The sequence below is a fragment of the Pteronotus mesoamericanus genome, unplaced genomic scaffold (assembly GCF_021234165.1).
Source record: "Pteronotus mesoamericanus isolate MK-2021 breed Mesoamerican mustached bat unplaced genomic scaffold, CSHL_Meso_final contig_24, whole genome shotgun sequence".
Lineage (NCBI taxonomy): Eukaryota > Metazoa > Chordata > Mammalia > Chiroptera > Mormoopidae > Pteronotus > Pteronotus mesoamericanus.
The window spans coordinates 6,246,051-6,271,199 of record NW_026555100.1 but is presented as its reverse complement, the minus strand read 5'-3'; the positions used below and the strand labels follow the sequence as shown (position 1 = coordinate 6,271,199).

Here is a 25,149-nt window from a genome sequence, read left to right as displayed (position 1 = left end):
AGCATCCCTGGACCTCTGAGTAAGATTGAGTTTACCTAAATGTTTTGAAACTTTTAAAAAGGTTTTTTGAAAGTCACAATCCACAGTAAAGCCACCATATATAGGAGTGGGCAAAACTAGGTTTACAGTGGTGAGTACACAAAGCACGGAGTTTATTCTCGTATTATTATTTATTATTGTATTATTTTTATTACAACTGTAAACCTACTTTTGCCCAGCCTTGAGTATATAAGTGTATTAATTTAAAGATTCTCAGTGCCACTGCCACAACCCATTACTGTGTCATGATCAACTGTGAAGTAAGTCTCAAGTAATTTTAAATAATTGTTTACATTTTAAAATAAATGCCAACTCACGTTCCTGTATGCTTTCTAAGTTGGAAGGAGGCAGGGGTTAATTATAGTCACATGAAGGATGTAAAGTCGGTTATGTGCCAGACTGTTGTGTTAAGGCATGTGTTGTAGCAGCCTGAGTGACTTTTCTTTGGGCTGATGGAGTGGAATGTAATATTTGGCTCTGAAGCTAACACATTGGCTTTTAGTCACTTAATGCCTTCCTTTCTCCTTCCTTTAGCACTTTTTGGGGCTGGGAAAGAAAAGGTACAAAGGGATAAATTGAGCATATGGCAAGTCAGAAACATTCAGTATTCTTTCTGAAACTTAGTTTAATGTGAGAACCTAAATTTCAGGCCTAAATGCCCAATGACACTACTCTTTGACAAACTGTTTTCCTTCTAACGTTCAAAAGATGATAGTGATTAAAGATTCAAGGAATTTAGTTGCCTGACCAATTTTTTTAAAAGGAGAATAAACAGAAAGACTAAATATTTACTCAGTAACAGTGAATTCATGATACAGCTACTTAATAACTGATGATACCTAGCAAAAGACATTTTGAAAATGCAGGTCTAAAAACCAGCAAGAGGAGAAGGAGGAAATTTTAGTTTACACTTCATAGCACTCAACACTAATATTAAGGGTTTTAAAAAGTATATGGAAAAACAGTTTGTGTGATGTGTGTATGTAAATGGGTTTGTATGCAGCCTTGAAAACAAAACAAAATGTTCATTACTGTTACTGTATTTTGTCATAAATGATATGCACATTTGCCCAAATTTTTGAGGGAAAAATAAGGATGCACATTGTACATGTGTATAATGATTACATACCATGGGTATAATAATGGGTATAATAATCCCGTGTATAATGCACACAAAAACATAGGTGTGCATTAGCGCATTGTACCTGGCAAAATACGGTATTTTCGGATGATGGGAGTTTGAGAGACTTTTCTTTTATCTTTTTTTTCTTTTTATTTATTTATTTTGAGAGAGAGAGAGAGAGAGAGAGAGGAAGGGAGAGAAACAGCAATGTGTGTTAAACCTAGGCATGTGCCCTGCCTGGGAATCGAACCTTGGCCCTTTGGTTCACAGGCCAGCACTTAATCCACTGAGCCACACAAGCCAGAGGACCTTTCCTCTGTATTTTTTAACTTCTCTACAAAGAATACATATTAAGTATTCAGAAAGCTATTATTTACTGCATATACACAGATATACGTATAACATTTGTTGTTTTGTCCTGACTATGGATGTGTCTTTGTATTTTGTAGGTGCAGCAGAGGCTTTCTTCTTGGCAGAATTTGGGTGTTGTTTATTGCAGTACTGTTGTGCCCTCTGATGGTGAGTTTTAGCAAATCCATTTAATCCTTTTTTTATGTCTGTTTTTTCCCCCGTTATTAACTCAGGTGTTTCCCATTCTCTAATTGACATAAATTTATAAGCTATACTCTTTTTCTTAAAATTGGCTTGGAGTCAGAGAAAGAAGGAGGTAGCTTAAAGAAAAGAAATAAAATTTGAATGAGGATCTAGTGAATTTAGAGGAGGAATCAGTAAAAAAAAACAAACTAATAGACCCATCAAGTTTTCATAGATATAGAATATTACTGTCCAGTTTTTTTCATTTGTTTTAAAACTGGGGACATAGTTAATGTAAAGATCACAAAAGCACCGTCTTTGGTATTTCCTAACCATTGGGTCTTAATATATAGATAATAATCAAACATCCCAGCCCATTCTTGGTATTAGAGCCTACATGGAAGCAATTCAGTTCTGGGACATACCCCCACCCCCTTGTTTGTCTTTTTCTTTCTTTAGGCTCAAGACTGTAATAATACCCTTCTTGATGTGGAAAAGAATGAACAGATGCTTGGGGACTATATACAGTCCTTTGTTAATGTCCATGATGCTGCAAATTGACAACAGAATCTAAATTTTGCTTGTTTTTACGATAGTAAAGGAGATATGTTTATTACTGTCATTTCTCTTAGCCAGTATTATACATTTATAGTTTAGATTATATGCTTAGGTCTGACTGTTAAATGTATGTCCTCTGTGTAAAGTTTAGTTTGATAAAACTCTAATTTCAACCTTTATAAACATTAATTCTTAGAGTAACCATCGAAAGAGTATCCTGCAAATTTATAAGGATACCTGAAACTGAAAGAACCCCAGATAAACCATGAAAGCCCTAGGATCCCTTGTATTTAATCAATATAGATATTTGCAGTGTTATCAAAACCCCTTCCCAGAGCTGTTTAGTTTTCTGAATATATAGACAGTGTGTTCATATTTGCCAGATTCTCTAATCTTGGGGGAAATACCCATTTGTGATTACTGATTTGTAATATGGAAAAGTTGAAAGGAAAAATAGGCCAGAATCAAAAATAAGAAAAATAGTAACTGGCTTTCTTTTTTTATCTCTTCAAGACATAAAGAACTGATAAAGTAATATCAGGATCTAAATTAAAAAGCAGCACTCGGTCGTTTTTTTACAGCTGATGACAGGTAGGAATGTGGACCCCAGTCCAAACTCAGTATGTACACAGATGCCAGTATTTCCCACATGGCCGAAAGCCAGTGGACCATAATGCCACCTCCCCATGCCACCTACTTTGTTTCCTCTTTGGCCCCTTTAAAGCAGTGGGTGGCTATCACGCTTACCCCTAATTCTGTATTGGCCCATTAAACATCCAACTGGGTGCAGTCCACATCTGTGCCAACACCACTCCCAGGTCTTATTTCCTTCCTGCGTTACCACTACAGGGTAACATGATTAGATACTTTCAATAAAGAGAGAATTTCTCTCAATGTGTAAAATACTGTTCATAATGTTGAATCTTCTCAGATTTTGCTAAACTAGCAGCATTTCATTAAAAAATTTCTAGTTTTTATAATATTGTCTGAAATTGTTCTATATTATCAGTATATATTAATATGTATTCAGTAACTTATGTGTATTCAATATTAACTAAATTATTCTACAACAGGACAGTCAACTGCCAGTGGTTAAGATATTCGGAAGCAATTAACTTGAACTAGTGAATTTATTTTGAAATTTATATTATTAATTTTACCACTTAATGCAGTTACTATTAGTCTGTATGAAAATATTTCAATACTGTAACAATGGTACAGTTGTACTGGGGTATCTGTCTACATGTTATCCAAGGACATAAATGCTAGTAGGTTGTCCCTATGTTGCATGAGGGATTGAAGGTAATATTTTTACGAAAGCTAAAAGTGTTAGGGTGGTCTGTGATGCAGTTTGTGAAAGAATTCACAAAGAGAAGAAAGCGCAGAGAGGAAAGGTTTTATTTTCATTTTCCCAAGGGTGGGAAATGGCTAGGTGCAGAGATGTGCACCAGCCCGGCCCTGAGGGTAGGGGCTTTGAGTTGTTGTCAGGTTATGGATGTTGTAGAGCAGGATATTTCAGTTGGGCTGCAACTTGTTATCTTTGCGTGCAGGGTCCAGATGGTCCTTGTGGTCTGGTCTGTCCTGTTTCGTAAGTCCCAGAGCCTCTGTGCCTTCAGGGCGCTTCCAGTAATTTTCCAGTCCTGAGGATGAAGGCTCATAAAACAATTAGCATCAGTCATGCTTTATGGGGTCCAGCCAGCTCTAGGAAAGAGGGCCTGAGAAAGTGGCTTTTGTCCTATTAAAAAGGATACATTATTTTTAAAGAGTGGCTTCTAAATTTCCTACCGATAAGAAAAGTAACTCATATTTAGCTATCAAGAAATAGAAACACAAAATTATTTGATTTAGTATACTGGTAACTCAGTGTCTTTACCACCATCAAATTGTACATCTTTCTTATTTTCTATTTATTAATTAATTTAACGTTAGGTCAATAGAACATATGAGAAAACTCTGCTTAATACACAGCTACTTTAACAGTTTAACTACCAGTAGCGAACAGCTCTACCATCATTTATTGCTGTTTGTTGTAACCTCTGGGTTATAGTCTATTATCAAAAGAGGACTTGACCCTAATTTTTTAAAAGTACAAAATCTAAAATACACACATTGTATAATGATAATATTTATATAACTAGTATATATCGCTGATATATTCTTCCCTCAGTAATTACTTGTTAATAATATGGTTTGGCAAATCTTTTAAGTATGACTATGATAGCTGATATAAAATATATAGATTATCTTAAATGTTTAACTTTCCTACTAAAGCAGTCTAAAAGGTTCTTATTTTTTGTACACATGATAAATTCTTTTGAAGATCTGGTATAGGCTCTAGATTCTTTCTCTAGAAGAAACTTTATGTATACACATAGGAAATTTTACATGTAATTTCTTAATGACCAGACTCCCTTAGTAACTCATGGAATCCCTAGTCTCATGAACCTCAGCTCAGGAACCGCTTGGGATATATTGCACACAGGTACATATGCACATACCTGTACCCACATTTGTGTTCACTTTCAGGAGAGGCAATGCGCTTAGAGGTTAAGGGAAGAGCTTTGGAATCCAGCAGACCTAGGTTTGCATCCCATTTCTAACCTTGTAACCTTAGGCAAAGTAATTAACTTTTCAAAACCTCTTTCCTTACCTGTGAAATGGAGATAGTATTATTTACCACCTCCAAGAGAAAAATGCACTTACCCTACAGAAATAGTACTTATCTACCTGAAATGCTTATTCTTTAAAGGGTGGTAGTTATGGTAGTGTTACAGACCCCTAATCTAAAAAAATGTGGTTCTGGGGTTCTCATTTTAATTTCTCTGTGCTCAAGATCCTCAAATGTAAAATGACTCACTGTGAAATTTTTACAGTTGTATGATTTATAACTTAGGTCTTCAAAGCCTTTAGGTGTTCCCTTTCTTGTTAATGGAAGTTAAGGATGAGAGTAATTCTGCTATGTACAGGTTGAGTATATAGATTATCATCCAGCCCAGGACACTTTTGAGAGTGAAAGGGGGACAGCCATAGTAGTACTAATAGTTCCAATAGCATAAGCCAGGACATGTCTTCACCTTAGCTACAGGGAAAGTGCTGAAGGTAAGCTGAAGTATGAGCAAGGAAAAATGGCCTCTTCTATTTGCCTTCATATCTCTGCACAGAAATATAATGCTATTCAGTTAGCTCTGTATTGTGAATTGTGAGTTGTGTTTCTTTTGTAGTTAACAAAAAATATATAATATTTCCTTACAAAAATTGTTTGAGGGTAAGTAATTTTTAGAATAGTTATTAGAAGTTTCTGTTTAATAATAAACAATCAACTATTTAATTAATCCAAGTATAGATAATATATAAATCCTTAATCTAATGTCTATGGATGGTTTGGGGATTGAATATATGCCCCAAATTTTTTCTGTTTTTTGTCCTGTTACTTTTTTTTAAAAAAAGATTTTATTTAGTTATTTTTAGAGAGAGGGGAAGGGAGGGAGAAAAAGAGGGAGAGAAACATCAATGTATGGTTGCTGCTCATGTGCTGCCTACTGGGGGACTGGCCCGCAATCCAGGTATGTGCTCTGACTGGGAATCAAACCAGTGACCCTTAAGTTCTCAGGCCAGCACTCCATTCACAAAGCCACACCAGCCAGGGTGTCCTGTTATTACACAGGGTGTGCCTATCAGAAAGGCACAACGTTTTATTTGATTTTTATTGTTTTATTATTTATTTTATTTTTTTTCCTTACCTGAGGACGTGCTTATTGATTTTAGAGACAGGGGAAGGGAGGGAGATAAGTGTGGATGTGAGAGAAAGTGTGATTGAACTGTTCTTTTATATAGAATTAAAGTTTATTTTCTGTTTTAATTTGTAGTCTTGTTTTCATTCACTGGTGAAATATAAGTTATATCTTTAAAAAACAGTAAATAGCCATTGATTTTGCTTTAAAAAGAAGAAAAATGCTTCAGTTTTTGTAAACATTTATTTTTTAAATATGCAATGTAGTAGTCTCCTGAGGGTGCCATACAAACCATTGACTTGGTGGCTTAAAGAACAAACATTGATTTTCTCTCAGTTCTGGAGGCTGGAAGTCTGAGATCAGGGTGCCACCATGGTCAGGTAGTAAGAAGTCTATTTCTAGCTTGCACATGGCCACCTCTCATAGTGGGGAGTGGAGAGAGCACTTACTCTTCTTACAAAGCCACAACCCTATCAGATTAGGCCTCCACCTTCATGACCTCATTTCATCTTAAATATCTCTTAAAGGTCCTGTTCAGATAGTCACATTGGGAACTAGAGCTTCAACATATGAATTGGGGGAGAGAGATGCGCCAACACAATTCAGTCTATAGCAGGCATTATGAAGGAAATCAGTTTCCAATGAAATAAAATAAATTGTATATAAAAATTTTATGTATAAATTGCTTGAACTTTTCAGGAAACAGGGCTAAAGGAGGAATCTAATTCTTCATCAGAGTCTCAAAGAGATCAATTATCCAAAAATATTAAGGGACACAGAATTGGTTTGCATAACTTACACTCTTAACCTTTGTTGCCCTCAGTGGAATTGGTCATGTTTGTTCTCTTGAGATTTAAAGGCATGGCTGGAAATTTTCTCATGGATGTGTTACATGATTTTAGTCTTTAGGTTTTAAGACTTTAGATTTTAGGAAAAGTAAGAGAAACTATTAAAGCAGGCATTTTCATATATTTTCATTAAATGTTGTGAGATATTAGAATCCATGCATTATAGATAGGTAATGGCGCTGAGGTATAGTTATATTCAGAATGTGCCCAGGGATTCAAGGTGTCTACTGTGGTAAAACTTGAGTACTACCAAATCTGAGATTCCAAAACCCACAATTTTTCTACAGCACTCCACTGTACTTTAAGACTGTATTCCGCTTATCACCACCCAGAAATTAAAGTGGGTCAAAATTTAATGAACTTACTTTCATAACAGCATCATCAAAAGCAGTATTCTTAAAAACGGAAAGGGGTTAGAGCACTCTATTAATACAGTATTTCATTTTTACAAAAACAAAATAAAATCTTTAATTCTCAGTAGAATGAGTACATGAATGGAAGGGAGGAAGAGAATGCCCTTTCACTTCACACAAATGCTTTTTGACATTTATGAAAAATTATTTTTATAAACTGATTTTAAAAATACCAGAATTACAAAAGGTACATAGGTTGTACAACTGTTTAACATAAGACTAATAATACTGTATATTAAAAGATTATATATAACTTTGTTTTCACAACTTTTATCATTTAAGCCCCATAATAACTTCATAGTTTTTTACGTAGTTCTGCAGAGATTCAGTTGTACAAATCGCCTGAGGTACACAATGAATGTATAGTGGATTTGATTAAATTTAACTTATACTACTGATTATAAAGACCCAAACAACTGGATTTATCAAATTGCTAAAGTTGTGGTTATATAATTGAGCATTCTTATATTGCTGTGAAAAGATATTTTCTACATAAATGTTTTTCAAAATGAGTACTCTTCAAATGATGTTAATATGTGACAGATTTAGTATTTTTAATATATTTTGAATAATTTAAAGATATTTTTAATTATTTTACATATTTAAGTAGATTCTTTTGAGATTATTGTGAAGCAAGCATGTTTGGCTTATGCATGTTAATTATAAATTCCAATGGTATATTTTGCCATAATGTATAAGGAAGGGCTTTAACATCACCAAAATAATAGTTTATCCTTTTAAAATGGTATTCTTACTTTTGTCTAACATATCATAATTTAATGAAAAAAGCACATGGACTTTTGAAATTTTATTTGTAAGTGTAAAAGTTGTTATTAAAAATAAAATATTTGATGGTATTTAGACATGAAACTAGTAAAAAAATCTGATTATTGAACAGAATAAACTTTATTGAAGGACATAAGAGAAGACAGGAATAAATGAAAAGTGATGCCATGTCAGTGCACATGAAGACAACAATATAAAAGTTTGTCAGTTTCCCCCACATGAATTTATAAACTCAGTGCAGTGCTAATCAAAATCCCAACAGGAGTTTATTAACTTATTTAAAAATGGATATAAAAGAATAAAACGATACACATAACTAAAATAAATTTGGATTAGAAAAGGGGGAAAGGATTACCTAAAGCACATGTTAAGATGTATTTCTAAAACCATGATGATATAAGTAAAGTATTGGTACAGGAAAAATTGTAGGATCAGATTAGAGAGACCTTGCATATACGGAAATTTGACATGTGATATAATTAGCATTGTAAATCAGAAGATTGGGTAGACTATTCAATCAATAATACTGTTGCAATTGATTTCTTACCTCACAAAGTAAATTCCAGATGGCAAATGTGGAACACAAAGTTCTAAAAAAAAAAAAAAAAAAAAGAGTTGGCCAAATTTACACCAGAAACTAAAAACATTGCTAGCTCTCTTAGCCTTTTAAAAAAATTTATAACAGGGAAGAAAAAATTTGACTTTTCAATTGATAAATAAACTAGTATATTTATATAATGAAATTCTACATAGAACTTTAAGTGAATAATCTAGAAATATGATTCAATTTGAATAAATCTCAAAGCATTGCTGAGTATAAAAAGCAAGTTGTAAAAGATTATATACAATGCTACCATTTATGTAAACTCTTAAGTACATGCAAAAATTATGTTGTATATACAAGGTCTGTCCAGAAGGTATCCAGTCATGTAATATGAAAAATAGAGACATTTATTGAAGAAGATATAAGATACAAGAAACATTGTACATAGGACAGTGATACCTCAGTCCCCTTAAAGTAGGCACCTTGGGATGTCACACACTTCTCCTATTCGCCATCAGCTGCCTTGTCATATTTTCCTGAGTCTCATCCACAGTTTTAAATCTCTTCACTTTCAAAGTGATTTTTCAACCTGATTTGTTGTGGGATGGAACCACACAAGGATGTGAATACCTAGAGGCAAGGGTCATATAGTACTCCTTTAGAGGCTGGCTACCACAGTACCTACTACATATCGTATTAATATATTTGAGGGTATGTGTATGTGAATCTGTGTCTGTGTGTCTGCCTCTGTGTGTGTGTGTCATGGATAGGAATGATAAACACAAAATACCATATTCAGGATTGGGGTGGGGTTTGGTGGTTGGAGAAAGAAAGATTACCTGATTCAGTATGGCTAAGGAGCAAGGCTGGAATGAAGTAAGTGGCCTGGTATAAGATGGTGGTAGTAGAACCTACTACAGCAAATTGGAGGGGTTAGAGATTTTAGAAATTAGAATGAAAGGATGAGCTGACTGATTAAATATGATGAATGTAACGTTCTGGCTTAAGAGTCGGTGATGTAAGAAACATTCAAACCTGTAGAGAATTTTTAGGAGTTTATTTGACCCATGCTTTTGCCAGGGTGACAATTTGCCAGGAAGCAAAATCTCGAAAGGTTTAGAAAATTGGAGAGAATAGCAGTTTTGCAGCTTACTTTATCCATTAGAATAAAAGGAGACACATGGAGGTTATGTGAAATCTATTCGCGGTAGATTAAGGAAACAGGAGAATGCAAAGCAGGGAAACCTGGGATTGGATAAAAAGCAAAATAGAGAAACACATATATCTTTTACATTGGTGGTTACAGCATCGTTAATGTCCCCAGATGGGGACCAGGCTGAGGCAAGTCTGTCCCAGCATGATCTGGGATATGTGAATCCTTGACCTCATGCAGCAAAGATGTCAAGACACAGGTTCAGGTGATTTTGACAGTACATTTAAAGCTTGGGACAGTGAGACAAAAGAAGGACTTAGGGTAGAAGAAGCAAGGACTTAGGGTAGAAGAAGCAAGATCACAGCAACGGGACTGAGCCAGACAGAGCTGCTTCAACTCAGAAGATCACAGGGGCAAAAGAACTGAGCCACAGCAGGGTTGCTTGACTTGCTGAAAAGTCACAGAGGCAAAAGGAGGGCCCTTGGAGATAGGATCAGGGGGTTAACCTGGGGCAAGTTGCCACTGCCCACTCTTTCCCTGGTTGTAAGTTGTAACCTTAGAGCTCAGGAGAAATAAAGCAAAAATACACACCTGGGGAAAAGGGAGGGGCACAGGTATGATCAAGATAGAGCACACAATGGCATTCTGTTTTGAGGGTTTTTCTTCTGTTTTCTGCAGGTGGGAATTTTGGGGGCAGTCTCAATCAGAATATTCATCAGCCTTCCAGGTGTGGCCTTTACTATGCTGATGTATTAAAATGAGTGATATAGTCGGGGGTTGAGATCATTCTCTAGTCAGCTTCACCTCTATCTTGGATTAGTCTGGCTGCAATTGTGTTTTTTGTTATTTATTACCAACTTCATTCCTTCTTGGGTTTTTCTGGCTCTAATGGCACTAACTGCGTCTCTGTTTTCTATCTCCCTGAGAAGGGTGGTTTAAGCTGCCAGCTCTTTGATTGGGGAAGAGAGATGTAAACTACATGCTGTAGGTGTCTTTGGTTAGGGAAGAAGATAAGATCTTGTGATTTATTGCTTGGCTAATTGCTCGACCATTTAACTATCTGTCTCATTTTCCCCATTCCACTTTGCCAGGGAATTTTCCTAGCTTCTTACTAACCTGCCTCAGTAAACACAGAGCAATAGAGATAGTATTTGGGCAACAAGATATCAGTGAGGGGTTCTGTAGTCTCCTGCTCTGGTTCAGGCAGTTATGCCTTAAAGGGCCTGGAAAAGGTTACTCTAACATTTCAAAAATACGTTATCTTAGATGCAAAAAGACAGTAGACAGGCTCACTTAAGGTAGATTTTACCCATGTCAGGGAAGCTACAGGTCAGGATGTGTCTACCCACTGTGATTCACTTTTAATTACTAGGGATTTTTATATTCAGACCATCCTATGTGGTTGCTTTTGGTCCTTGAGTGTTTAAGGACACCATGCAGGTCTCCCCTGAGGTTGTCAGGTTTAGTATGTGGCCCCTTTTTCATCCGCAGAGTACAGAAGGATACCAGACAATTTTCTGGATTGGGCAGTAGTTATGTAATGATGGTGTTATTGACTGAGATGAAAACTGTCAGAAATGGGTGATTTGAGGGAGAGTAATTTAACTTTAGGATTTTTGAGTTTTGGGGTATGCCTGTGAGAAACCTAGTTGTCCAACAGACAATTGAATATAGGTTGGGGGCATCAGCATTTAGATGGTAGCTTACACTTTGGAAGGATATAAGATTTCCTATAGCAGCAGTCCTCAACGTTTTGGGCACTAAGAACTGGTTTCATGGAAGACAGTTTTTTCACCGACTAGGGTAGGGGATACAGTTTCAGGATGATTCAAGCACATTACTTTTATTGTGCACTTTATATCTATTATTATTACATTGTAATATATAATGAAATAATTATACAACTCACCACATGCTAGGGTTTTGCATGTAAGCTTACCAAAATTGTGACTGAGACAAGTGCGCAGCACAGGAAAGAGGCACAGATGGAAGTGGGAAATAAAATAATGGGTGGGTCACACGCAGACTAAAGTAAGTGTCGGATTCTTATTTAAAGCTTGCCACTGATGTAGCTGTACAAATGAAGTATATGAATTCGCCACTATAAAGCCTGCCACCAGATGCACCTTAATTGTCACTTGCCACTCACTGATAGGATTTTGATACGAGTCTGCAATCAATTAATTTATTTTGGTCTCTGTGCAGTCAAACATCTCTGCTAATGATAATCTGTATTTGCAGCCGCTCGCCAGCACTAGTATCATCTCCTCAGCTCCACCTCAGATCATCAGGCATTAGGTTCTCATAAGGAGCACGCAACCTAGATCCTTCACATGCACAGTTCACAGTAGGGTTCACGCTTTAGTGAGAATCTAATGTTGCCACTGATCTGACTGGAGGCAGAGCTCAGGCAGTAAAATGAGCGATTAGGGGAGCAGCCATAAATACAGATGAAGCTTTGCTGGCTTACCCACTGCTCACCTCCTGCTGTGTGACCCACTTCCTAGAGAGTGTGTGGACTGAGAAGCACAGAGGTCTATGACAAAGAACTTAGAAACTTAAGGGATGAATACAGAAAGAAAAGCCTATGAAGGAAAATTAGAAGGTGTAAACAGAAAGGAAAAAATAACCAGGAGAGTGTGGAAAAGGGAATGCTTTTTATAAAGTGAAGGAGTGGTTAACATCATTAGATGCTGCTTAAAACAAGTTAAGGGCTTAAATTACTACTTAATTTAGTATCCATTAAATGTCTTATTTGACCTGAGGAAAAAACAATTGTTTTAAGTCAAAAGATGAGATGAAAAGCCATTTTGCATTGAGTTGAACTGTATGACCTTAGCACCATCATATGACCTTTCTTCACTTTACTATACTTAGCTGCGAAAGAGGAGCATTAACCTGTAAGATTTCCCTGGCCCTTCCAATACTAAAATTCTATGATTATATTTCACATTTCTGATGTAGAATATTACAAAAAAAAGGGAAGAAAGAAACAGACAATGGGAAGACAGAAACCACTGGAATCATCCATTATATGAAGTTCAGCTAAGTAGAGTTGGAGAAAACATTCCACATGTGCTTCCTTATTGTACCAGTTCCCTTTCATAATAAGTCCTTACGACATATACAGTCAAGCTCATAAGATGATATATTTTAGAGATTTTACCCATTATTTTGAACAGCAATGAAATGTCCTACTATGAATTTTTATAAACATTTTTAACAGCTAAATAACAAGCATTTGTATGTTAATGACATTTTTTATACCTGATGCTGTAAATACAGTTTTTAAAAATTCCTTCTTCAAATCCAAATGTGTTTACCTCGCACAAAAAGAAAAGTTCCTTGTCTTTTTATTTTTATGCCTAAATCAGTTGTCATGTTCTCTCAGTACTGATATTGGATGACCCATATTTCTAAATTTCTTTGAAGCACTGCTGTAAAAACATAAATTATTTCTTATTTTATTGAAATGGAAACCAAAACAAAAGACTTTTAAAAACCCAACCCAAGTCACTTCATGAAATTTACAATTAAAAAGAATATCTGTCTCCAGGGAATAGTAGCTGACAAATGTCATTAACTTGTAAATGCCCACTGTGACTTCACTACAACCAACAGTTATTTTAAGTATTGTAAAACTGGAAAGACTTAGGTAATTATTCCTTTTTTGGTTGCAAACCAAGAACACTAACATTTATATTGCAATCTAGTGTGTGTAAAAGAAGGAGACCTGGGGATTTATTTCAAAAGCATTATTGTAATAAAGATTTATCAGTTCCAAAATGTGCTATTCCATACAGTCTCTCAAAGCTTTCACATTTCATCCCATTGAAAAGTTTCATAGTCTTCAAGGAAAAAGTTAAAGTGGATGAGAAAGACTTTAATTTTCTCTGTTGATTTTGGCTCAGTTATTTTAAAACAGTAACCCCTTAGCACTACCTGTGAAACTGGTGTTTTAGTGAAATTTTTCATACTTTATGTGTTTAAGTGTCATAAATTCCTATTTCCCCAAGAGACTATAATATTTTATTTTCTTTGGGATAATCTAAAATTTCACTGGTAATTTTAAAATAATGTATTTTTAGTAATTTACCTTTAGGCATTGTACAAACTTCTTTGTTTTTTGTTTTGTTTTTCTTTTTTTGGCACTTGTGCACATTTAATGAAATCCCATCTGTGTGGCTTCAAGCTACCAGCACACAGGCCCCACCAACACTCTTAACCTTCTCCTCAGCTCTTCTGCAGAAGAATTTGGCCTTCACAAGGACAGGCTGCTTTGGGAGCTTTCCCTTTGCCAGAACTTTGTAGTAGCCTGATCGTACCACATCAATGATGGGAGTGGCTCCATTCTTGTTTTTGGCAGCATTTACCTGTGTCTGCTCACTGACCAAGGTCCACAGTTTATTAAGGTTGACAGTGGGGCAGAAGCTCTGCTTCCTCTTTAAGTGGTGATGCCTCATACCAACTTTCCCAAAGTAACCTGGGTGATGTTTGTTGAAGTTGATCCTGTGATAATGCCAGCCACCAGCATTACCTTGGCCTCCTGAGTGCTCCCTGTGCTTGCTAATGTGGCTGTGGCCATGGCTCATGTGGCCCTGAAGTTTCAGGGTCTTCCTCAGTCTGGAGGGCATGTTGGTGGCTGACATGCAAGAGGCCAGACTTTTTTTATTGTTGGTCAATTACAGTTGTCCCAATTTTTCTTCCACTGCTGTCCCCATCCTGCCTACCCCCCTCCCCTGCTCCCACAATCAATCCTCACCCCGTTGTCCATGCACATTGGTCATTTATACATGTTCCTTGACCTCAACAGACACTTCTCCAAGGAGGATATACAGAAGGCCCAGAGACATATTAAAGCATGTTCAATATCACTAGCCATCAGAGAGATGCAAATTAAAACCGCAGTGAGATACCACTTCACACTGGTCAGTATGGCCATCATAAACAAATCAACAAACAGCAAGTGCTGGTGAGGTTGTGGAGAAAAGGGAACGCTAGTCCACTGTTGGTGGGAAAGCAGACTGGTGCAGTCACTGTGGAAAACAGTATGGAATTTCCTCAAAAAACTAAAAATGGAAATGCCTTTTGATTCAGTGATTCCACTGCTGGGATTATACCCTAAGAATCCTGATTCATCAATTCAAAAGAACCTATGCACCCCAATATTCTTAACAGCATTATTTACAATAGCCAAGTGCTGCAAAAAAATGAAACTAGGCCACCAAATTACACCATGCACCAAAATAAACCCAAGATGGATAAAAGATGTAAATATAAGTCATGACACCATAAAAGTCCTAGAGGAGAACATAGGCAGGGAAATTTCAGATTATTTCAGATATCTTGCACAGCAGTATTTTCACCAGTACGTTCCCTAGGGCCAAGGATATAAAGGAAAGAATAAACAAATGGGACTACATCAAATTAAAAAGCCTATCTTTTATTTAAATTAAGCTCTGTTTTTTGAAATCTGTGGTTGAATAGTTTTTTTTTTCCACATGTGAAAAGGAAATAATTGAGGGGGAAATACCAGGTGAACAAGTTAATCGCTTAATTTTATGAGCTCATCATTACTGCCTGCAGAAGAGATAGGAATATTCATGTTAGTGACTCTGACTTTAAGAAAACAAACACCAATTGCTAAGGATTCTTTTAGAAATGAGAAAGAAACTGAAAACATTTCAAGTATCTTTAGATACTGAAAACTTTAGTTTATACATGCTGGGTATTAAGTTCATATTGTTATTTCTCGCCTCTTCTTCCTTAGAAACTTAGACTCCCTTTTGGAAGGAATAAAGCAATGAAGATTTTTGACTTGGCTTCTTTTTTGTTTTTATGTAAAAATTCAAATCATGTACTCACAAAGAATTAACTGCCACAGGAATTGCCATCCTACTGTCAACAACTAGAAAACCAGACAAAATGTGTGAAACTATTTTTAGACATTGGACTACAGCACAGGACTGTGATCTCTGAGAGAAGAGAAACAAATTTGATTAACCCTACATTGCCTTAGCTCACAGCCCGAGGTTTTGGGTGAATTCTAAACCATAATACCAATCCAGAACAATTTCCAAGGAAAACAATTACTAGGAGCTGTAAAGTGAATAATTCTCGGTGCTCATACAGGGCCAGAAATCATTTGACTTCTCTCTAGCCAGAAGGGAGAGACATCACTGAATACATGAACATTCAGTAGAGATTCCTAGAAGAACCATACCTTAGAAGTGGTACCAAATTGGCACTCAGACAATGGATTCTCTAGATCTGTCCTAATAGACTTTTTTAAAGACTTGAAAGTAACTTAACTGTACAAGATCCAGCATTCAACAATATGAAATTAACAATTTCTAACCTCCAATCAAAAATTACTAGAAATATGAAGAAACAGGAAAAGAACCAGAATAAAAATCAGTCAGTTGAAAGAGACCTATAAGTGATGAGAGGATGGCATTAACAAATGAGGATTTTAAAATATTATAAATATGATCCTTACATTCATCAGGGAGAAGGAAAACAAAAGCATAACATGAAGAGAAAAAGAAGTTATAAAAATAAACAAATGGCCCTGGCCAGTGTGGCTCAGTTTGCTGAAGCGTCATCTTGGAACCAAAAAGTTGCAGGTTTGATTCCCAGTCAGGGCACATACCTAGGTTGAGAATTCAATCCCTGGCCTGAGCACATAGGATCCCTGCTCAGGTGCCTACAGGAGGCCGCCAACTGATGCTTCTTTCTCACATTGATGGTTCTCTCCTTCCCTTCCTCTGTCTCTAAAAGTAATGAAAAAAAAAATGTCCTTGGGTGAGGATAAAAAAATAAAAAATAGAAAAATGGAACTTCCAGAGATGAAAACTGTATCTAAAGTGGAAAACAGTACAAATAGAATTAACAGCAGATTAAACACTACTGAAGAAAAGATCAGTGACAGTGAAGCACGTAACGATTAAAAATATCCAATATGAAGCTGAGAGGGGGGAAAAATCCTGGAAATACTGGGTTGGCCAAAAAGTCCGGGTTTTTTTTTTTCCTGTAAAATAAGAGAGATTTTTCATTTGCACGAATAACTTGATTGATTTGGATATTTTGCATATGTCAGCTATTTCCCATGTGGTATAATGTTGATTGTTCTCAATTAATGTCTCGATTTGATCACTGTCAACTTCAACTGCTCTGCCCAACTGCGGAGTATCGTCCAACAAGAAATGTCCAGCACAAAACTTCACAAACCATTTCTGACACATCCTATAAGTCACAGCACCTTCTCCATACATTGCACAAATCTTTTTTTGCGTTTCAGTTGTTGTGTTTTTGCCTTTTTTGAAATAATAAAGCATAATATGCTTACTGGTGTGACAGCTGTCACAATACAATCTAACAAAATTGTTTCTAATGAAGTTAAAGACAACTAAAAGGCTGTGGCACATTTACACAATGGAATACTAAGTGGCCATAAAAAAGATGGAACTCTTACCTTTTGCAATAGCATGGAAGAACCTGGAGATGATTATGCTAAGTGAAATAAACCAGTCAGAGAAAGACAAATACCATATGATCTTTCCTAAATGTGGAATCTAATGAACAAAATAAACTGATGAACAAAATAGGAGTCATGGTTATATGGAACACACTGACAGCTGTCAGAGGAGAGGGGAGTTGGGCAACTGGATGAAAGAAAGTAAAGGGATTACCAAAAAATATATATATATATATATATATATATATATATATATATATATATAAATAAAACACATAGATATATAAACGTGTGTGTGTGTACGAAACACATAGACACAGACAACAGTGTGGTGATAGCCAGAGGGGAAGGGGCGTAGGCAGTAGGTGGAAGTGGGCAAAGGAGGGGGAAGTGGTTGGAAAGAGACTTTGCTTAGGGTGAAGAGAGCACAATGCAGTGTGCAGATGATGTTTTATTGAGTTGTATACTTGAAACCTGTGTGGTCACCTCACCTCAAAAAATTCAATTAAAAAAAAAGATACCTTCAGCATGAAAAAAAATTGCACTAGTAATACATTCAACAACATGAATGAATCTCAAAATCATTATGCTGAGAGAAGGAACCCAGATTAAAAAGTGTACGTAATATATGAATCCAGTGGTATGAAACTCTGGAAAAACAAAATATCTGTGGTGACAAAAATTGAAACAGTGGTTACCAAGGGATTAATTGGGATGGGGCTCAGGGAATTTTGATTATTGTGTGAAGATTCATCAAACATCCATTTAAAATAAGAGTGTATTTTGTCATTTATAAATTATGCCTTAAGGGTTGCTTTAAAAATTTAAGGCATGAAAGAATTTAGTGCGTGGCTTTTTGCATATATTGTGGACCCTATGAACTACTAGAATAGATAAGGAAATAAGATATAAATGACTATGGAAAATTTGATGCATTTGTGATCTTCCAGAACTTATGTACATTTCCTCCCAACTCATCAATTTGGAGGGGTATGTTGCCTTATAAACATTATAGAATGTGCCTTTTGATTCTTTAAAAAAAGCTAATAAAGCAATATTATCCCTACGTATCAATCAGTGTGCTAAGTGTTTTAAAGGGTTTATTTTATACCTTACAATAAGTCTATCAACCTCTTTTATATATGAAAAAGGTGAGTCTCAGAGAAGTTATAGATATGTCCAAAGTTAACAGCCAGAATTCCAGCCCAGATTTGACTCTAAAGCCTGTTTTCTTCTTCAGTACTATCTTATCTTTAAATGCTTGGTTGCTTATATAAAAAATTCTGATTCAAAATTAACTTATTTTTCAAAATTCATTTGAAAATTAGTACTTTGAAAGAGTTATTCTAAAATTTGTTTCAGTGACAGGCTCTGCAAATCAAGACTATTGAGGGAAAAGATAAGGAAATAAGGAACTCTGAGCCATACTGCTGTGGAGAGTCCTTTCAGTTGTATAGCTTATAATAATATCTCTTACAAACTTTCGTTAGAAAATCCCAAATCTTTAGCTTCTCACTAACCTTAGGAAGATGTTCAGAAGAGCATCTGCATTTGATTATATAATAATATGTCCATGTTGTATAAGAGAATGCTTACTTATTAAGCACCTTGGATATAATACTATATCATAAATTTGAGTTGACTATACTTGAGTAAGAAAGAATCTCACTTATTGGTGTACTTCAATATGTCTTTCATTCTCAAGGTCTTCTTTAAAAAAAATTGCTTATTGATTTTGAGAGAGAGAGAAAGAGAGAAACATTGATCAGTTGCCTCCTGTACACACCCTGACTGGGTATCAAACCTGTAACCTTTTTGGTGTACAGGGCAATGCTCCAACCAACTGAACCACCCAGCCATGGCTCTCCAGGGCTTCTGGAAAGCTCTGGCTCTCAAGAGCCACCTCTAATAGGTTGTGGAGTCAGTTACCAATCTGACTACTTAATAAAATCTTACTAAATAGAATCAGGTAAAGTTCTCCAGCAATACCAAGAACTTCACTTCAAATTCCTGAGAAAGCCTCTCCTCTATCCACTTAGAAGATAATCCTTTGCATATTTTTGTTTTTCTGAAAAGGGAGTTGTATGACTCATATGATCTCTCATAAAATAGTTCCCAGAATAACCTTCAAGTAAAGCTAAAGGACATATTCATAAACATTTAAAAACATTTTAAACTACACTAATAATAATAGATCCCATATAAGAATGGTAATAATATAGTACCTTATAATGGAATCTTATAATGAAATGTAACTTTCATATGAACGTTGGTCTTTTTCATTCAGATGTGACAGTGGTGTATCAAAATGGGTTACCTGTGATATCTGTGAGGCTACCATCCCGGCGTGAACGCTGCCAGTTCACACTCAAACCCATCTCAGACTCTGTTGGTGTGTTTTTACGACAACTACAAGAAGAGGATCGAGGAATTGACAGAGTTGCAGTCTATTCACCAGGTACAGTCACCTTCATTGTTAATTCCCACCCATCCATTTCCCCCAAACCATTTCCACATATACTCACTCACACACACACAGGTAGCTACAAAAGAACCCCTTACTCTTAACTTTCTATGCTTAGCCAATGTCAAGAGAAAAGGTCATTTCTCTCCCAGTGGTTCTCAGAGTATAACTGTTCAGTTTTAATAAATGTATATACATGGAGAGCTTCATTCAAAAGCAACTCACATGCAGTGCCATAGACATTTTATGTTATTAAGACCTTTTATCATTACACTAGGCATAGAGTAAATTTTTCCAGTGGTTGAGCCCTCATCTCTAGAGATATGAAATATTAGGACTTCTTTAGATTTTCTTATGGCTTACACCTAAAAGTTCACCAAAATAAAAACATATTACTTGAAAAGAATATAAAGTAAGGCACTAAAAATTCCCATTTGACATGACACCCGTTTAACTTATTTTTTAAATGCCTTACATTTTTCCCCATTTTTACTTTGAAATATTTTAAATCTACAGAAAACCTGAAAGTCTAGTACAATTAGTACCCACTTACCCTTCACTTGAATTTACCAGCAGTTAACAATATGCCATGTTTCTATCCTGTAAATACTATAAATATACTTAATACTCATCTAGTAGTATAATTTGTAGGCAAGTTTGATGTACTTTGCTAACTGTAGCATTCATCCCTAATGAATTATTGGCATCTAATCAGTGACCATACTGAAAAGTACCATATGTTATAAAACACTGCTTTTTTTACTCAACCACCTTCCACCATAGACAAATATAGGATGTCCTAGTGAGCCTAGATTTCCAGATGAAATTTAGAAGAGATAGAATTTTTGAAATCTGTTTTGAGAATTACTTTTTCCTGACCATTCTTAAATAACCATAGACATATGACAAGTTTAAATTTTCACATTAAATTTTTTTTCACAGATGGCGTTCGAGTTGCTGCCTCAACAGGGATAGACCTCCTCCTCCTTGATGACTTTAAGCTGGTCATTAATGACTTAACGTATCATGTCCGACCACCAAAGAGAGGTAAAAAAGTAACCTTGAAAAGGTCAGAGGAATGTGAGAAGGGCTTTTGGAAAAAATTTAACATCCCTGAATAACCTTGAGAAACAGACGACATTCAAAGAACACTGAAAGATTTATGTACAGACTCCATTTCAGTTGAAGAGCTCATTGAGTACCTGGCATTTGGCTAGTACATTGACTGAAATTTAAATTCTACCTAGACACCAGCAAGCTTATTATCTGATACTGTCACTATTTCACGTAAATGAATGTTCTACATAACTTAAGCTCCTTCCTACCATAAAGCTAAAAGTCATATTATTTTAATAATATTATAGGGGGAATCTTTTAAAAATAAATTATGGACTTCCCTGTCCTCCTAAACATTTATAATAGGAATTAATCCTTTTTTAAAAATTTTTATTTTTTTTTATCTTTGTTCAGTTACAGTTGTCCCTATTCCCCCTCCCCCCACCCACTGCGCTCCCCTACAATCCTTTTGTTGCTGTTGTTGTTGTTGGCTGTAGGTCATCAGCCTGAAAATCAATAATTACACAATAACAGTCCTTAGGAACTTCTGACATGTATGTGCTTTTATGCAAAAAAGTCAGGTACTTGCCTCAGGAGTAAATTTTAAGAGAGTGAGTGCCCAAAAACGTAATAGTCAAGATAAATAATATTTTAATGCACTATTTAAAAACCAAAGTTAAGTGAAAAAACATGGTGAATAAAATAGCAATATTTTAAATACACAGTGTTGCTGATTGTACTTTTTACCCCAGGCTCCAATATGGCTCTGTACAGTACTGATGCTAAATAGCCCTCTAAAATAGCATTTTGAGTTATGTCTTTTTTGATCACTTTTCTTTCTTTGCCCTTGATATTTATTGTCACTGACTGCTATTCTTAATGCTCCTTTTACCACACTATCCGTCAGCCTACTTAGGACATCCCTACTTTTCTATTCTGCTTTTGAGAATTGTGTCTAATGCAGAAAAAGGTGTCAGTAAAAATTTAAGCATTGAATGCCTCCAAAGTCTGGTCCACATCTACCTTTAAAACTTTTCCCTACCCTGTGCGGTATAGCTCAGGGGATTGAGTGCTGGCCTATACACCAAAGGGTCACTGGTTCACTTCTCAGTCAGGGCACACGCCTGAGTTGCAGACCAGGTCTTCATTGTGGGCCACACAGGAGCCAAGCACACATTCACGTTTCCCTCCCTCTCTTTTTCCTACCTTTCCCCTCTCTCTCAAAATAAATAAATAAAATCTTTTTTAAAAAAACCTTTTCTCTTACATGTTGCCTACTTTTCTTCTGCCCTGTATATTCCTTTGCTGTTTCCTAAACTGTGCCCCATTCTTTGCCCTCTCAGTGTTTATTCATCTTTCTTCTGGCTAAGATGTCTTCCTCCTTTCTTCCTAACCTCTGCCCAGTTGTCAATGTCAGCTTTTCTATGAAGTCTTAATATGCTATTTATTCTTTCTTCAACTCCCAGCCAGCCACAAGTGATTAATCTCTTTTCTGAGTTCTCCTTATTCCTTTTAGCTATAAATGCTCGGAGGGAAAGGCACTGTGATTTGTAACCCCCATTGACTCAGGTGGTCATTCTATTGGAGGGAATTAAATAAGTAAACTTAGTAGCATTTTGATTTTTCAGAGGCCAGATCCTCTTCGTGTTCAAGCTAATTGAGACAAAAGTAGCTTAGAAAAAAATACAGAAAAAGGTAGTTAGGAAGGGAAAGTATCCTTTAAAATATTAAGGCATTCCGGAATCAGTTTTGTTAAGTGGAATAGTTGAACATGTAGATCAGGAATTAACTGTATATTAGCTATGCTTGCATGTTTTTCTTCTTTATTCTCTTTTATGCTAAAAGTTTTCTTTAAAATAACAGAACTACAGGTTTCTTTTATTCCATTTTTGTTGTATTCTTTAAATTTGCTCTTTTCCCCCCAGCTTTATTGATGTATAACATTGTATGAGTTTTAGGTGTACAATGTAATGGATTGATACATATATATATATATATATAGTGAAATGATCACCACAATAGGATTAGTTAAACACCTCTATCACCTAATATAATTATCATTGTTTTCTTGTGGTCAAAACATGTAAGATCTACTCTCTTAGCAGCTTTCAAGTATAAATACATTACAGTATTGCTAACTATAGTCACCACGTTGTACATTTGCTCCTTAAAACTTACTCATCTTATAATTGGAAGCTTGGTACCCTTTGGTCAACATAGAACTACCACATGATCCAGCAATCTCACTTTTGGGAGGAAATGAAATCAAGATCTCAAAGAGACATCTGCACTCTCACGTCATTGCAGCATTATTCACAGTAGCCAAGATGTGGAAACAATCTAAGTGTACATGTATGGATAAATGGATAAAGAAGATGTAGTATATATATATGAGGTCTGTCTGGGGACAGTCCAACCACTGTTAATATAAGGAAAATGGTTTGTGTGACATTGATTTAACCTGGCAGCCAAGGAGAGTGGACTGGAATGCGCATGTGTGAACAATGATGACTTCATTGTACTAGTCAGTGGGGGCCGTGGAGTGAGCGTGTGTACTGTGTGGCCATCAGAGTCAAAATGACTGAGCGTGTAGAGCAAGGAATCTGCATCAAAACTTGCATTAAGTTTGAACATCCTCCTACAGAAACTATTCAGGTAATTAAGAAGGCTGCAGCTATGGCTACTGGTGATTGACAGCTTCATCACGACAACATGCCTGCTTATGCATCACATCTGGTGCAGAGTTTTTTGGCAAAACATTGAATCATCCAGGTGACTTAGTCCCTCTATAACCCAGATTTGGCACTCTGCAACTCCTGGCTTTTCCCAAAACTAAAATCACCTTTGAAAGGGAAGAGATTTCAGACTATCGATGAAATTCAGGAAAATACGAAGGAGCAGCTGATGGTAATTTAGAGAAATGTGTAAGGTCCCAAGGTGCCTACTTTGAAGGGGACTGGGGCGTCATTGTCCTGTTTACAATATTTCTTGTATCTTGTATCTTCGTCAGTAAATGTCTCTATTTTGCATAGTGCATGGCTGGGTACTTTCTGGACAGACCTCTTACAGTAGAATATACATTTAGCCATGAGAAGGACAGAAATCCTGCCATCGGACATGCTGAACCTGGAGGGCATCATACTCAGTTATTTTGTGTATATGTGAATTAAAGAGTTTGTTCCATTTAGACTTTCTATTAGTAAAATTTTTAAGTTGACTAATGTATTCCTATATAAAGTTTAACAATGAGGAAAGTTAAGATATGAGCTTCCATATATTATGTTGTCAAAAACTAGAGGTATTTTAATCAATGAATAATTTCAACCATCTTATTTAATACTATGTTTTTAAAACAGAAATGAATGTTTTAGTTTTTCAAATAGGACTATCCCCAAGTTGAATAAGGAAAATAAAGTTAGAAATTGAAAAGAGAAGAAATTATATTTCATTCCTGGGTAATCAATCTGGCAGCCTAACAATTCTGCTTTATCTGTATCTCATAACTGGAATATCTACCCAGCTTCCCTATAAATCAATTAGAACATAAAGTTTGTAAAGGTCAGAAGTCTGTAATTCATGGAATAATTGTAAATTAAAGTATGAAATTTGGTAAACTCAATAGCAGCATTGGTGTAGAATTTTTAAAAACGTTTTTAATATTAAATTCACACATGAGCCCTGGCTGGTGTGGCTCAGTGGATTGAGCACCGGCCTGCGAACCAAAGGGTAGCTGGTTCGATTCCCAGTGTACGGCACATGCCTGGGTTGCAGGCCAGGTTCACGGTGGGGGGCGCTCAAGATACAACCACACATTGATGTTTCTTTCCCTCTTTTTCTCCCTCCCTTCCTTTCTCAAGAAATAAATAAAATCTTTTTTAAAAATTAACACATCAAAGCTTTCTCAACTCTGTTATTTAGCCAGTGAGAGATTATGCCATTAGATACTCTTTCTCACAGAACTCAAACAGTACCATTTTAAGTCCATAAACATTTTGTTTTTCCCACCTTTTATGATATAGTAAATCTTTTTTTCTCTTGATAAAATGTAAAATAGGTTTTAATTTTGTTTCCACCGTGTTATCTTCCTCTCCCTGTCTGAGGACAAGACTGCTGGCATCCAAGTAACCACACTTTTTTAGTTACATGGAATATGAGAACAGGTTGAATTTTTGTACTTAAGAAGGATGCCAGTCAACCAGATAAGTAAGCATTCCCCATATTGTAACTTTTTTTAGTGAAAAGAAAGGAAATTAAAGGCCCTAGGTTCGGGTGTAATGAGGAAAAACACTGGGATTTTATATATACATGAAGCAGGTGGAACAAATCTATTTTGTGTAATAAAATTTAGAACAGTTAATGAAGGAAAACTTTTCCCGGACAGTTTTGTTTTTTTAACTCACCTCTTATCCCCTTTAGCTTTCAT

General features: G+C 35.9%; 2 protein-coding genes across 4 annotated transcripts in view; one reads left to right on the top strand and one right to left on the bottom strand.

Annotated features, from left to right (window-relative positions):
* The window catches only part of MCU (mitochondrial calcium uniporter), a 214,315-nt gene that overhangs the window by 166,798 nt on the left and 22,368 nt on the right, over positions 1–25,149 (top strand). For all 3 annotated transcript variants that reach the window (XM_054572630.1, XM_054572629.1, XM_054572631.1), the window contains exons 2-4: positions 1,612–1,681; positions 19,494–19,664; positions 20,613–20,717. In XM_054572630.1, the coding sequence (XP_054428605.1) occupies positions 1,612–1,681; positions 19,494–19,664; positions 20,613–20,717 (346 nt within the window). The remainder of the gene's footprint in view (positions 1–1,611; positions 1,682–19,493; positions 19,665–20,612; positions 20,718–25,149) is intronic.
* On the bottom strand, positions 13,917–14,419 carry LOC129069892 (60S ribosomal protein L27a-like). Its single transcript, XM_054572632.1, has one exon. It carries the CDS (start codon positions 14,376–14,378, stop codon positions 13,917–13,919), a length of 462 nt encoding a protein of 153 aa, XP_054428607.1. The 5' UTR covers positions 14,379–14,419.